General features: G+C 35.2%; 1 protein-coding gene across 1 annotated transcript in view; it reads right to left on the bottom strand.

The window, feature by feature from the left end:
- Positions 1-16,852, bottom strand: part of LOC137408074 (uncharacterized) — a 53,201-nt gene that overhangs the window by 6,318 nt on the left and 30,031 nt on the right. The window contains exons 12-17 of the mRNA XM_068094465.1: positions 14,268-14,398; positions 10,034-10,144; positions 6,716-6,949; positions 5,428-5,514; positions 4,549-4,744; positions 1,452-1,782 (exon numbers count right to left, since the gene is read on the bottom strand). Coding sequence (XP_067950566.1) covers positions 1,452-1,782; positions 4,549-4,744; positions 5,428-5,514; positions 6,716-6,949; positions 10,034-10,144; positions 14,268-14,398 — 1,090 coding nt within the window. The remainder of the gene's footprint in view (positions 1-1,451; positions 1,783-4,548; positions 4,745-5,427; positions 5,515-6,715; positions 6,950-10,033; positions 10,145-14,267; positions 14,399-16,852) is intronic.

Here is a 16,852-nt window from a genome sequence, read left to right as displayed (position 1 = left end):
TTCTCTCTAAAGCCAGTAAAATCAGGAACAATAAAAAAAAATAGGTGCTGTGTAAAAGAAAAATATCTTTTGCTCTTACAATAAATTCCTTTTTTAATAAAATATTAAAGCAAATAAGGCAAATATTAAGACAATACTAATGGAAAGGCAATACCTACTGGCATGGCCTCGCTAAATATAAAGCACAACCTTAAATTCCATCCTAAATCTATCATAAATGAATCATTTCTTATTTGTTCATTCACATCATCTCTTAATGAAGCCCCTGCTGCTCTTGGTATGTGTTTTGTGGTGTGACAGACACCGGTTTGAACTGGTTACACAATAACTGCGCTGAGGTCTATTCTTTATGAAAGAGCTAGCAGGACAGGATGTTTTGACTGTCTGTTTTCACATAGAAGCTTGGAACTTTTTAAATATCTTTTAAATTTAATACTTGGTGAAGAAGCATCAAGTTGAGCTAGACAAAGGTACCTGCCACTAAAGCTCTGAATGCAACGTTACCAAACCTCTCTATCAACCAATTTGTCACACAGAGGCTAAGAGGTAATTAACATTTTCTGCAACTCATTTTAGTCTTGGTATGTAATTGATATTTTGTATGTTTTAATGCGTTGTTTTACATTATCTTTTACCTTATTATTTTTCATTGTATAGTTTTTATAAGACAAAAGAAAACAAAAGCTTATTTCAGAAAAAAAATTCTTCATCAGACAAAACATCACAGTGATATTCAGGGTTAGGTTACTCAAGTATGCTACCAATTCATCTGCCATATAATAATAGGGTTCAATAATTTATCAAGACTATCTTGGGCTGTTATTTTTGGCAGGCAATAGGGTTAGTCCGCATTCTAAGAAAAGGTAACCTAGAGACAAATGTACAAGCACACATTATTCCATTTCCATCATTCCATTCCATTACTTTCAACTTACATTTTGAAATGAGTGTAGCTAAGGGTTATTTTTACGGTTTTTGGATGCCAGTAAAATAATTATAAAAATACATGAAGACTTGCAACTTTTGTACCCATTTTGTGTCATCAGTTCGTTTGACACATAAAATAGTTTTATATCTGAAAACTTAAAGAGGAATTTGTATGAATGATATCTGTAAAACTTGAATATATTTTTATCGCCTTTGGGTTTTTTTTAAACTGAACGCATCTTAACAATAATGCTTATATATTTCTGACTCTAACAACAAAATCAAGTCTTATAGCTTTATATTATACTCATTACTTCACAAAAAGCATTTCACTAAACATCTTAAACATAAATAGAAAATTTTGTATTATATACTAGATAACATAAAACTAAAATATGAATATCTTATAAAAAAATGTAATATTGTGATCAGCAATTTGTCACATGTGGTCGTCAAACGGTAACAATAGTAACAACGATTTGAAGAATTACGAGTCATCATCATCGACTAGAAAATTTGTTGACAGCAGATTTTTTGTCATCGTTTCAAACTCATTAATTACTGCCATCGTTTCAGCCCTAATCTCAAGAAGAGGTGACTTTTCTTCATTTGCTGTACTCTGCAGACACCTTGAACAGTTGTTTAAGCCTGAAAACTGGGGTAGTAATGAGACGGTTGGAGATTGATGTTTGGGTGTTTCAAGAGTTTCAATGATTGATTCAAGGCCACGAAGTTTGTGTTGGGACAACGAGTTTCCTGGCGAAGGAGGTGGTGCTGCCGATGTGAGCGCTGCCGGAGAGTTGTTTAATATTTTGTTCATAGATGTTGTATGCTTAGATCTCGTTTCGGTCAGGCCTGTAGTAGAAATAAATTATTATTGCGTCAGCAGATGACACCATTTCCATAAAGAGTCACTAAAAAGTGGAGAGAGAACCATGAAAAAACAGTTGCTTGCTCTTAAAAGAAAAAAAGAAAAAATCTTGAAGAAAGAAGCAATTGGCCATAGACTACTGTTTACTAAAATACAGTTGAGTGAAGAAAAAGCCATAGATTGCACAAAAACCTATGGGCGTCAATCAACATTACTTTTTACTCCATCGTAAAAACTTGTGAATTTTTCAACGGCTTTAAAAGCTTTACATAACTTTGAAAACTATTTTGTTCCTGAAATGACTAGTCCATCTCAAAGAAATTAAATTCAAATGTTCCGTTTACAAATTATAAAAGGAAGAACATAAAGTAGTGGTCCTTGCCTAATGTTATGCTGTTTTGGCCAGAGAGCATTCAACTTTACGGCTGACTTTTACAAATTACTCGCTGTACAAAGAATTATTTAGCACCCTCCTCTAACAGCTATTCATACAAAAGCCTGGTTCACACTATATCGCTGTATCTTGACGGTGATTCCACAATACTTTGGTTATTGTCGATGATAATGATGTTCACACTATCACAAACCCATCCATGTTTGCATCAGTGACATTTTTCTGACAGTGTTCTTATTTTTCTTTTTAAATTTTCGTGAAGAAACCTCTTTGTTTTTGCATGACTGAAGTCAAATACTAGTCCCGCAGCAACGATCATAAACGGAAATAAATAAATCACACTATCGGCGACCCCGAATCACTATCGCCGCAATGGTTCACATTTGAAGGGCGGTCGTCGATGCTTGGCGAAATATCGGGAAAGTTTGACAGCTGCAAACTTTCCTAATGTGTCCGCGTTGCCTCGTCAATGCCATCGGTTTTACGGTTCACATAATCGACGATAAATGCCAAAAAGAAAATGCGGACCTACGGCGATATAGTGTGAACCAGCCTTTAAGCCCAGCATGTCAATGTTTATTCAGAGAAGTTTAAATTTGTATCGCCCAATGGCTATCCCAGTTAGAATCGTGAATTAGAAGTGCTATTTGTAGAGTAGAGTGTATCAGCTGCGGTAACTTAAAAAACCATAAGCACGATTTTCGTGACTAGTAAAATAATTTTTTTCATTTTCAAAAAGGTTTTGCGCGTGTCACGATATTGATCAATAGGCAGCCAGAGTAGGTATTTTTGCAAATTATTAACTACATGCAAGTACCCAAAATGTTTTCGTGTCATGTTTGTTTGGCCTAAGCAGTCAATAGCAGAGCAGTATTCACCTGTTTGAAATTGGTACTGCGGGAAGAGTCCAAGAGGGGTACTGAGCGCCCTCTTGGTGGGGAGGTGGGGGGGGGGTGGAGGGGGGTCCGGGTGTTCTCTCCCAAAAAAAACTTTTAGTATAACGAGTCAAAATGGTGCAAATCTAACACACTTGGCTTCTGATGGGGCACATGTTCTAACAGCAAATTTAACATTATAATCCAGTTTTCTAAATATAAAACTGTTTATTGAGATTGTCTTTAACAACGCTTATTAAAAATATAATGTGAATGAGAGCTGCTAAAGGGGTTGGCCACAGCTAGCGTGAGGTAGAATTATCAGCGGGTAAAATGCTAAATGGTGTAGGAGATGAGTAGTCTCCTAATAGGAGTAGAAATAATTTAATTAAATAATATTGTAGAGTTAAAAAGTAAAATTAATAGAGCCCCATGTTAAAAATAATGCACCTATACTATAGTCTATTATAATACTGAGCAAGTAGTAGTAAATTTAAGTTTGAGCAATGATATACAGCCCCCCCCCCCCCCCGTGGGGGGCTGTATATCATTGGTTGGAGCTATGCATGTTACATGCATAGCTCAAACTTAACTTATTTCTATGAACAAAATCTTTTGTACATAAGCATTCATTTACATATCTACTACTACAAAAAAATACAACCATGTACAATTGTCTCTGTATGAAATGCTTGGAAGCATTCCTTTCGGTAGCATAAAGTTGCCATGTGAGCTACCACAACGATCATTTTTCTTTGTATATTCCAAGTGTTATAAAAGTCTAAAAAGTTTACATCACTTTTATCATCTGAATTATTGTTATTCTAATCACACCAAAAATCACTTACGATTGGAGAATCAAGTTTATTTTACTGTTTTGAAAGTCGAGCCTATGTTGACTGGTATTTCCAGCTTTTATTCTTTTCCAAGGAAGCGCGATTTCCTTAGCACAAAGCAACGCCTTTCAGATAATAGTTTCACATTTTAATTTATCGACTAATATCCTGTTGATGATATTTAAAACTTACTAGCATTCATACCCTTTGTTTAACGTTACAAGACGGCAGCTTTATAAACCGTTTCTCCACGCAACCAATAAACGACATTTTGGTCATTTCCCCAGCCAGTGTTGAAATCAAGCAAAAATGACGTGAATTCCAGGAATTTGAGTCTCAAAAAATGGTACTGCCATTAAAGTAGCTGCAGTACAGGGGGATACAGCCCTGGTCAATAGAGTCAGTGTCAGCACTCTAAAATCCTGAGTTGCACAACCACTCTTTTACACAAGGAAAACTATAGCTCCATCATAATAAAATATGATTTTTAAAAAACCTGGTATTGAAAAGATTGTTGTTGTGAGTTAATTACGGATTTATTAATTTTATGGTGTAATAGATCCGTCTTCACAATCCATTTTAAACATTCCTGTCTCAACAACCAGCATACGAAATATAATCTATAATCTGCTGAGAAACACTTGCCTTTGTCTAAAGAGTCGAGTTTGTGTTTTAGCTCTTCCATCTGCTGTCGTATGTGATGATTAGAATCAATAGAGTCAGCAGCTGTCGTTTGTAATGGCTTTCCTGCTTTTTCACTTTTACCTGATTTTTGAAATAAGCCTGAGTATCTGGACTTGTCTTCTTTTTTGTCATTCAACTTCCTTTCCAGAAAGTCATACTGTAACAACGACAAAAAATGTGTTGCTAAGGAAATGAGATTAAACTTTATAATTTGATTTTGTGTTTTCTTTTTGGTCTTATGACAAAAAGGTTAAAGGAAAATAATTTAATTCATTTCATTCAAATTTTTAATAAATAGTTTAACCTATTTAACATTAAATTGCACAAGAAAGCATTTATGACATCGGGGAGTCATCTTATTAATGTGCACACAACTTTCACCAATTACCAAATTAAACTAACTGCAGTTCGATATTGCTTAATTTATATGCAAGTTGCTTCATTTATTTGCTTAAAAACTACATTCATTACAAAAAAGCAACTCTGTAAATCAGCAATACCTCAGAAATGTTGTTTGAATGATGATTTTGCACTTCTGTTGCAACTCAACTCTAGTATAAAGTTATGTATGGCAGTGGTTAAACTGTGTACTCCATGAGATGACGACTCAAGGTAGTGCAGAAAACTCTCGCTAATACACTTACCATTAAGTGCTCCTACATGTACATGTATATACGCACATAAAAGGTTTGCTGAAGCATAAATTAAGAGTTAATAGAAAAATATTGTGTTGCATATAATTTTAATCAATTCACATTAAATCTTCGCCGTGCATGATCCATACTAATTGACTAGAAATTCAGCTGTAAGCGTCATTTCTGTGATAGACTGAGATTTTACCTTTAATTGGGCAGAGACCCTGCGCTGCTGTAGTTGCGTCATATTTACAACAACTTCTGTCTCTTCTTCCTCATCTTCTTTCCTTTTCTAAGAAGCACATCATAAAATGAAACTCGTCCAAAAGCAATAAAATTTGATAGTTGGTAGTGCTTTTATGTTAAAGTGGTTGGAATTACGTCAAAAAATAATCCTGCCGACTTGTTCTAGAGTAGCCATGGTATAGTGATCTAGAACTCCTAACTTATGCAATATTACAATTGAATAGGATGTGCAATTAAAATTCAAGCCCATACGCATATCAATTAGCATACATCTTCACATAGTGCATCCAAAAGCGTGTTATATTAATGGAAGCAATCAATAGTCTTAGGTAGTCAAACTACCACTAATCTGCATATTTAGGGCAACTCGTCAGCAAATAAATATATGAATTCAAATACAGTCAAATCTTTAAATAGAAAATTCAATTTTCCCTAGAATTTCTTTGTATGTCAAAACCACAATAATTTTATGTTGGAAAAGATAGTCTTGTACGAAACTTTATCTCTCTAATTTCTTACCAAAGTCATAGACTTAGGAACAAACACTTCAGATAATTGCACATAGCATAAAAACAAATACACTACACACAACTATGTAAAAAACCTATGCAGAGATTTCCATCATATGGGAAAACTGTATTACTAAAGTAATGTTATGTACTAAAAGGTTTTTGCTATTGTAGCATATGGAAAAAAAATGAAAGTGTAGGTGGTATGTTCGAGGTAAAGGAAGTGAGGGGTGACCTGCAGCATATCTTACATTAGAGGTAAAGGTAGTGAGGGGTGACCTGCAGCATATCTTACATTAGAGGTAGAGGTAGTGAGGGGTGACCTGCAGCATATCTTACATTAGAGGTAAAGGTAGTGAGGGGTGACTTGCAGCATATCTTACATTAGAGGTAGAGGTAGTGAAGGGTGACCTGCAGCATATCTTACATTAGAGGTAAAGGTAGTGATGGGTGACCTGCAGCATATTTTACATTAGAGGTAAAGGTAGTGAAGGGTGATCTGCAGCATATCTTACATTAGCTGAAGTTTAAACTAATTTTTTATTATATTTCTATTTTTTTAAACTTCCATCAGTCTGTTCAATTTTACTCCTAAAACTAGATTGTCACAAAAACTTTTCAAACTTATACGAAAGAATTTATCTCAGGTTTGAAGTCGCATATTTCAGAATCGGTATGTTGACCTGATCAAAAAGGCAAGTTTGACCGTATTTAAAAAGGCTTTATATAGTTTTATACCTGCTGCTCCAGTGCTCGCTCTATCCTTAGCTTCTCCTTTATCATCTTGTCTAACAAAACTCTTTTGCGTTCTTCATGGGTCCTTCTTGGCCGACTTCTACTCACTTCTGTAGAGACTTCTTCATCACCGGAGCTGCTGTTGGAGGAACCCATGCCTGGAATGTCATCCATGCTTCGACAGTAAAACTGTGACAGCGATTTTTTTGGCATCATCCTTCGGGTGTACTTAAAAGGCTACAACAAAAATCTTTACTATTCTAAAAGCTGTGTTCATCCGTTCAACTGTGCAACAGTTTGTCCAAAGTCACGCTTAGAGGCTAGGAAAAAAACATCGCTTTCAGTGGGATTCAAACTCACAACTTTTGATTTCATACACCGACTAACCACCACCTGTACCAATTTACCTGACCACCTACTAGGGGTTTTAAACTATTGTGGATATACCTATTCCTCATGCTTTATTAGCACATACATGTATACTAATACTAATTGTCAGAGCAGTTGGAGTTGTGCTCTCTCTCTCTATACATTGCTCTCTGAGACTGACTTAAATTGTAATGATGCTGAAATATCTACCAGTATCAAGCTATGAAATAAGATATATTTCAAAGACTGGTTCTGAGGCTAGGCAGACTTAGCTAGGCAGACAGTGTGAAGATCTTTAACGGAACTTGAGACTACCAGGGCACACATTCATGTAAAAAAAAATCAAAAATTATAAAACTTGTCTAGCTTTCCAGTCCATGCCAACAAAGTTTTTGTGAATAAATTTTTTCAAGTACAATTATTTTTAAATAAAAAGAGGAATCATATTCAAGAATGCTTAAAAATCTAAAAAGAAGGAAAACCATTACCAACAACCTGGAGTTATCTTTCCCCAACAAATTGCAGTTAGTCAATATACTGTACAAAAGAGTGGAGCACTACATAGATAAGAGCAAGGTCACCAAGGGCACACAAATAGGCTAAATACAGTGATCTTATACTTCATGTGACATTAGTCTCTATTGACATTACAGTCTCATTGCTTCGAAAGGGACTCCAAACATATTCAAGCATAGAAGCACAGCGTATGACTTGCTACTATAAATTTTTTAGACAAAGTTCTCCAAGCGACTACTAAAGGCTGGTACGATTGCTATTTTTAGAGGATAACTCACTGGGCTTACCTTCTACAAGCCAGTTAAGCAATAAGAGATGTTCTATTGGTGGCCCAAGAATGAACCTAATAAAGCAGTTTTACACTAAACCCATTTATTACAAAGCAAGGTATGGCTGATATAATCTGACATGAACTTTGTCTGACATACTTTACTATGACATACACTATGCCCGTACAAGAAATACGCTGTTACACACACTGTCAAATTGGGTCTATGTCTTCCTAGCCTCAGAACCAGTCTTTGAAATATATATCATTTCATAGCTTGTACCGGTAGATATTCCGTCATCATTACAATCTAAGTCAGTCTCACAGAGCGATGTAGAGAGAGTAACGTCATTGGAAATATTAGGAAGCCATGTTGGGTCCATTCGCCCTCCCTTAGTGACTTTTCTCACTTTATGTTGTACTCTGGCCAGGACTAGTTGAGGTCAAGGTTAGTAACTGAACTAGCAATGAAATGACTTGCGCTTTGGAAAGGCAAACAACTAAGACATGCTGATGTTTAATTCTGTACTAGAAGCAACCACCATGTGACTGCTTGCACTAGAATAAAAACCTGCCTGCTGACTGGTCACAAATTACCAACCAATTTGAAAACAAGTCAAAAACAGGTCAACTGAACTCATAAAAAGCACAGAAGAAAGACAACTCCAACGGCTCTGACAAAAATTTTTTAGTATGTTTATCCTAGCTAATAAAGTCGATTAGTTTGGTTAGACGTCATGTTGTATCTATACACAGGCTAATCGGTACTCTTTGCGATGATATACATTATATAGATTTAAATACAAACCAAGTATTAGTATGGCCAAATCAAACAGGTTGCATCTATGGAAATGCAGCGATATTGATTTTTCCCAGACATGCGCAAACTTAATTAGATCTGTTGGAAGTGCATTTCTATTGCAACAATTTTATAAATAGCTATTATTAGGGTAGTAGAAGTTCTTCTTGTGATCTAACAAGAAGTCAATACCCCTTAACCACTATTCACGCTGTCATATTATTCATGCTGGGCGGCAGGCTGATTAACCGCGAGTGTCTACAAGTTTCTGATCAGATATTGTAACACAACTACATTATGCAAGTCTCCATATCGTTTTCTCAATGGTTTCTTATTTGTCAACAAATTAAGTAAAATTTTTGTAATGAAATTTTTACTATAATAAGAGCTGTGTCTGTTTGTCTATCCGATGTTGCGCATGGAGGCTGAAAAAAGATTGTATCATGTGGGATTTGAACCTGCGTACTATTGGTGTTAAAAACGAAGCGCATTAGAGTGTGTGAGCCTCTATGATGTCTGCTTAGTTTACTGCAAACTAAGGCTTTGTGATCTTGTCTGGACACCTGTGAGCTCAATACCAAGGAAACCTTGACGACTGGAGACATGCCCAATTGTGGAAAGCAACTTATGGTAGGGTGTCACTCCTGTTACCACCAGTGCCATTTTTTGGGGATTGAACTTTGCCTGTTGTTTGCAGTGTCAGGCATTTTAGACTACTAGAGCATAGCTGCTCTCTAAGTTAGAGAGTACTGAGACACTGCAAAATCAGACACGACTAGAAGTTTGACTGTCAGACACTCACGAAAAATGAGTCACAGTTGCGAAATTGAATAGCCATTCAAAAACATCGGTATCTTTTAAATTTTTATGGACCAAGTTAAAACAGAGCTTTTTTGAATCAAAATGAAAGAAAAGCAGAAATTGAAATTTTTCTTGTTATAAAGTAACTATACTGGCAATAAAATATTAGCATTGCGCAAAATGCTATATAATATATATTATGTAATTACATCATAACCTGCCAGTGTTTTAATACTAAATGTCTTATTTAATAAATTCACAATAAAAGTTTTATGATGTTGCGGAGCTTAAAATTATAATTTAATATCTCAGATAAAATTGTAACATAATATATTATAGCTCTTCCCTTTTATAGACAACTAAATAACTATTTAAAATCAATTTAAATCAATCTGATACACTCCACACAGATATCTTAGTCAACAACTCTTGACTGCGTGTATAACAATCTATACCGCAAATTAAAATCAGTTTAAAATGTCAGTAATCTATTACCAAACTATTGCCCTGATTAGACATTTTTCCAGATAATTAAAACACACTTTTTTTACTAGCATATCTAATTTACCTGTTCATCCGATTCGGAGGCGGATCTCATGACGATAGCTTGACTTGTAGCAGTGCGTTGAGGTGGTGCAGGCGGGCGTCTCTTTCCTAATGATATCTTCCTGGGCTTCACCTGCGTAATATTCAATGAGCGATAATAGCACCCCACTTTGAATAAATGAAATGAAGCTGTCAATAGCAAATTGTATCACTGAACATGAGCAATTGAGTCACTGGCATGAAGTGACAACAACAGGCAAGTCGATGAGACACAGAGATAAGGTGCTTGATGGCTATAAAACCTATTCATCCGACAATTTATGGCGGGTGAGAGTAGCAAAACCTTTGTTATATTGATGATCGAACGAAAACAAAACGTCATTACTGATTATATATTGTGTTCGCAATTTTCTCTTCAAGTTGGGATTCTGCAATCAGTTTATGACTTGCTACAAACCATGTTTTAGACAAAGTTCTCTAAGCAACTACAAAAGGCGGGTACGATCGCTAGTGTTAGGCCTAAGTTTATTCATATACTTAGAGTTGCCTTCTACGTGCCAGTTGAGTGATATGCGATGCTCTATTGCAGACCAATGAACAAATCTAATAAAACAGCTTTAGCGTGCACTAAACACCTTTTGTTATAACTCAAGAGTATGGCTGCTGTAGCCTAAAAACATTTAAATAATCATAAAAATCTCAGGCTATGGTTTTTAATGAATGGCTGGACTTGTCCACAGTCAATAGACTGACCCAACTTGGTTATTGTCTACTCTCATGTACTTCAATTAAATAAAAACTATCAAAATTGGATTGACCAATGACACCATGAGCATCCATTTAGACTTCAGTCTATAAACTTGGAGTTATCCTCTATATGCAGCTTGTAACAATATTTGAGTGACAGGGTTGTATATATACTATTAATATTACATAAATATAGTAGTTGTTTTGGTAATCATTCATGACACATCCTGTGCACATGTCCCAGTCATCTTAGACGTTTTCCTATTAAAATGTCCGCCATAGATGAGAAGCTTTAAGATTGTGAAAATCTTAGGACTTCGACATTTTTTATTGATGCAAGAAAATGAGGAATTCCATTGTTATGCTAAATAACTGCTGGCTAATTGTAAACACGTTGCACCCAGAACATGTTTCTTTTGAGATTAATCTTCCAAAAGAGACTCGTTCTGACATGATGTGTTGAGACATCTCGTAGAGACATCTCATAGAGACATCTCATAGAGACGTCTTATAGAGACATCTCATAGAGACATGTCTCTATGAGATTATCTAATTAAAATGACTTACTATTCACTTTTCAACACACTATCATGGGTGTAGAATTATCGAGCTGAGCTTTTTGGGTAAACATTGTTTTGGATTACAATGTTCATGCAAAAAAAATGTTTGGATGAACATTGAACAAATACAACTTTTTAATGTTTTTGTTAGCATTACAAAAACATTACTTTTAGCTTTGTCTTAAAATTGCTTAAATATAACAAAAATTGCTGACTAATCTCTAAAAATGCTGCCTAGAAATAACGAGAAAATGAAATTTTTACTACATACATCGGTTCAAAGTATTACAAAGACAGCAGTAACAATACATAGTCAACAGTATTTGGATGCGCTATTGCGTAAAGGGAGACAAATCTAAGTTTGCTTTTGATATAACAATATGAAAAAGTTATGAAGTTATGTTTTGTTCTACACTTTCTTTGAGCAGCAAGTGTTCAGACACCGTCCGAATGAATGTCAGAAAGATGTCACAAAATTCAAGGCGCTGATAAACTTATGCCTCATGATCATCTCATGATCATGTTATGATCACTTCATAAACACCTCATGATCCCATCATTATCGTCTAATTATCGCCATGTTAATCGCGGATAATAATCATTATTACATGACCAAGTTAAGACGGAAGGTAAGGCAATTCCAACTTATGAGGTTTTTGTTTAAATTAAGGAGTTGGTTGGTTTGTACTTTAATATGTCAAAACTTAACTTAAAAATAATAATTGCAGATGGCCAATTGATACAAATGATTGTCATTTACCTTTTACACAACAGCAATAAAATAGGACCAGGTTGTAACCAATGGCCCATCATCGAAAAGTATATCCAACCAATCAAAGATCAATGTAGCCAATTATGCATATTGTATTGCGGTCTTCTGCATCTTTTATAATAAAGGGAATATCAAAAATAATAATTAAAGATTCCCTTTAATAATCAAAGAGAATCTTTTACAATTGAGGGAACTATTGCAGACAAAATTAATACTCTTTCACTTTTAGGCTACCAGTCAAAGTGGGTCAAGTAAAAATGGTGATTTTTAAAAATTCAAGCTCCATCACTTTCAGCTTTGAGTCAAGATAGACACTGCAAAGCCAAAAGTATATGAGAGATCATTAGAAAACTATGTAGATGGTTCTACTGGCCATTGACATATCCAACGACAATCGTCATCATTCTCATACTTTCAAGAGCAGATAACTACTGCAATCATGCTATGATGCTATCATAGCGTAGCAATAGCTATGATGCAGCTATAATGCTGCTTAGCTTACTGAAAGCAGAGGCTGTGTGTGTTTTAAGAGCCACGCTGTACAAACAATGGTTCTGTGATCTTGGTTGGACATGTCTGATTCCAGTGGTAAAGACATCAATGATGAGAGACCTACCCAGTTCCAGAGATTAATGTAAGAGTTGATGCCATTCTTGTCATCACCAGTGACTTTTTTGGGAATTGAACCCCAACCTGTTGTTAGTGGGTCATGTGTTCTAGACCACTAAACCACGGTTGCTTTTTTTGATGACAGACCATGAGCCAACTTCCAAACCATCAAAGTGCTATAGCGAACAGCATGAACAGAGCTATGATTATATATCAAGGCTAAGAACACACCTTGATAAGCAGGTTAACAGGTAGCTATGATGGGAAATCACAACGGCTGAACCATTTCTTGTTTATTTTAGGACAAGAGTAGCTCAGTTACTACAGAAACCTTCTAAGCCCCCAAAACTAAAAATTGCAGACCAAAGAATTTTCAATTTTTTTAATTTGTTAAACAAGCAAAATCCGATATGTAAACACAAATCAAGGCTCATAATTTTTACTATAATATGAGCCGTGTCTGTCTGTCCCTCCGTCCTTCCGTTCTTCTGTCAGTCAAAAACCATGGCTCGAGGTTAGGAAAAAACATTGCATCATGGAGGATTCGAACCCACAATTTTTAGCATGGCAGCATGCTACCACCTGCACAATTCATTCGCCTTCCACAATGATAGATTTATTGTGCATATAGTTGTTCTGCGCTTTTTGGCATACTTGACAATCTCTCACAACACACTAAGTGCAAGGAGCCGAGTCGAAGGAAAAAATTTATACAATCGGTGCGGCCGTTCAATAATTGGTTGAAGACCCAGCTACTAGTTTTCAACTTGGGACAAAGTAAGCAACTCCTTCCTCATGACCCAATACTATTTGTTTAAAACGGAAGGGGTGAACAACTTCCCGACATCGTGCATAGACTGTCTAGTTAAGCTAGTTGACACCAGACTTGCTAGTAGATGCATGATCAGACAATTCAGTTATGTGCTTAAAGAGAACCACAGATAAAGCCTTGATATAGAGTGTTAATCCATTCCAATAATTGCTTTGTATACCCAAACTATTGTATGTTGGAAAAACATTTTTGTTAAAATGTGTTCTATTTTATTTAAACTTTCAAAGTAATGAAAAAAACAATGATGATCACCTTGAAAAATTACATAAAATGCTAAAACAAATGCGTTGTATAAAACTATCAAAGAACTAAATGTAAAAACCCTGTTTTAAGGGAAAAATGATACTGAGTAAAAAAGGTTTTCATTCAAGTCTTAGAGGCATGCAAACAAAAGATTACGCTCATGAATGAGGTAAAGTGAGAGATATACAGAACGTACCCTTACTTCATCTCACATTAAATATAGATTTAACTAACTCTGCATACTTTTGATACTTTTTATAACTATTTTTAATTCCTACCATTTATATTGTTTTACTTGAAATGTTTTGAAAAATTTTAAATGTTCAATTTTTAAAATTACTTCGTATTTCGAAAAAAAATCAGTTTTCGCAAGATATTGTAGGTAGTGTGATTGAAAAGTCGAGATTTGACCGCAGTCACACCTTGAGGTCAAGGATTTCAGCAAAAAACTTTGCCTTCATCTTCAGGTTCAAATAAAATTAAAGTTGTTTACCTGCTTGTCAGTGTTTTTGTCAGCACTCGACCCTCTCACTTCCATTTTTGAGTCAGTTTCTCGTCGGCCATCACATTCATCCGAGTGTAGACTCGCTCCGTCGGCACTCGTTTTCTCTATCATGGGAAGATCTGCATATAGAAAAAGAGCCGATTTCTATGCTTTGCCTTCTAAGGAAAAACCCCATGTAGGCAAATGTAGGTGCGGTAAGCTCGATCCATGAGAATTTGTAGATAAGGGATACAATTATTTACTTTTGCCATTTATTGCATTCTAAGATATTATATTAGTAGATCTGCATGTACTAGGGAAGTGTCCAAAAGTTGAGCAACGGCAAAGTATCAGCAAACAGATAATAATTATCAGTTAGTTTTAGGATATTAAATATTTACATCATGTAATTTCTGTCTGAAGGAGCTTTAGACAGAGGGCACTCACCTTTCACAGCTGATACTACAATAGGCAGCGTATATAGCTGCTCAAGAGTGTTAAAAGTGTTTTTTGATAAAGTCAGGATTCGCAGAATACTTTTATGCAGCTTTGAAAACTTAGTCTCTAGTTCGAACAATGAAAATTTCAGCTCGACATTTTTAGCGCCGTTGATAGAGAAGAATGCTTGGATTAAAAAAGATCATTATTTGTCTTTGTCATAATTTTATGTAGATGTTTTTGCTACCCACTTGTAAAAGAACAATAGTTGTCAAGGTCTAAGAATGTTGCTTCTGTTTGTGTAAAAACAAAAATCACTACTAAAAAGTAGAATTCGCGAAAATTAATAGCGCCACTAAATTTTCTGTTTCAAGTGTGCGATAAAAACTCATTTTCAGTTTTTTAAGAACAGCAATTCATTTTTACACAACAATCTTACAGCTGATAAAATATAAAAACATTGTTAAAATGGTTGTTTGACCAAAAGAAGCTCTAGTCAAAAAGTTGAAACGAAATGTTCTTATTTGCGTTTTTTGTGCTTTAGCCTATATCACAACAGATCAATTTGTCACTAAACTGTGACTGCCTTGAGTTAGTGCCAAAAAGCGTTAGTAGTGGAGAAAGTTTAGCTGCAAGTTAGTGAAGAAAAAATTGATAGCACTAATTAAAATATGACAATATACTGAGCCAGCTGGAGAGGCTATCAAAAGTTTGTGTATAGTTGCCAACTAACCTAAACATTCAAATAAGTGTTTGATTGAACGGAACTTGTCAAAGGTAGCTAGCTATTTATAGTTACCAAAGCAGCCTATCTCTACAATCATCAAAATTTTTTTAGAAAAGGCCTCTTTTATAAAGTTTTCAAATTTGCTTGCCTGGGCAAATTGGCAAAGCTCCAACAAGCTTTATTGGCTTACTATAGAATAATGTTTTGTTCCAGTGAATTTTTTTACTGGCGAAAGATCTATAATGCTGCAAGTGCCATCGATACTTGTTTTTATAAATAAAAAATATCAAATAACGTAAAATAAGAGGTATTTTCCTGTTTTAGCAACTTATAAGGGTTGCTAAGGTGTAGTAACCTGTAGCACATGCTTTATAGGTAGCTGACAAAAAGTTGAAAAACAAGTTTTACCAATATTTTGAGCAATCATACCTTAATAGAACTTTTAGATCACTAATCGAAAAAGTGTATACTAACCCGTGCCTCACGTCTGAGCTAGCTTTCAACTTCCTTTAGTATGCATTGATTTTTAAACCCTATTTATGTAAAATAAGTCTTTCAATTCTACGGTTTGTAAATTTTTTAACTATTTTTCTTTTAAAGCAAGACTGCATCTTCTATACCGGAACTGAACAGGTGAAATCACAATCATTTCTTGCAAAAACTCTGAACCATTCTCACAGGCTGAGGCATATTTAGTTACGGTGCAACTTCCTAGACTGTGCTTTTATATTACCCTCGCTGTAGTTCATTGCCAAATTAGCTGTGTTTTATTTTGCTGTAGTTAAAAGCATTTAAAAATTAGTCTACCAAGCAATTAGCTGATTAGAATGTGAGAAAGTGCGGAGTTATTTTATCATGCCAGTTTTAACCTTCACTGCTGAATGACGCTTGTTCATTGAAATCCTCTTGCTCAGGAATGTCAAAACAAGTTATAAGCGAAGAGGTATTAGTTGTGTCACCATTCCACTGCCAGAGGGCATAAGCCCCACCCCGATACTCGGATAAAGCTGGAATTATGAGTACAATAGCAGCATGCATACATTTCCAAACACCACTGAAAAGACATCAAGGTTATACATGCATTGCTCAAGGATATATTCTAACATTGACAAGCTGTCACAGTTGATAAGCCTAAACAAGCTGACAACATGACTACAGCACTTTTACATCTATCGGTACTCTATTAAGACATAATACGTCACATCTATTATTCATGTTGTGTATTGTACCCTCTGAAGCTAAACAACTACGGTAAATTTTCTATCAATTTCTTTGAAATTATAACATATTTTATTTATCTGTGGGAATTTCATTTTAATTCTTAATGTTTTTGTCGTTTCCTTATTCTGATAGTGTTAACAATATTATTTCTAATACGTTTACTGAAACTAACCAAACTACATGCTTTCAAACAGGAGTTGCCTTCTCC

This window comes from Watersipora subatra, chromosome 11 (genome assembly GCF_963576615.1).
Source record: "Watersipora subatra chromosome 11, tzWatSuba1.1, whole genome shotgun sequence".
In the NCBI taxonomy this organism is placed as follows: Eukaryota; Metazoa; Bryozoa; class Gymnolaemata; order Cheilostomatida; family Watersiporidae; genus Watersipora; species Watersipora subatra.
Note: the sequence above shows the minus strand (reverse complement) of the source record. Positions and strands in the feature narration are given on the sequence as shown.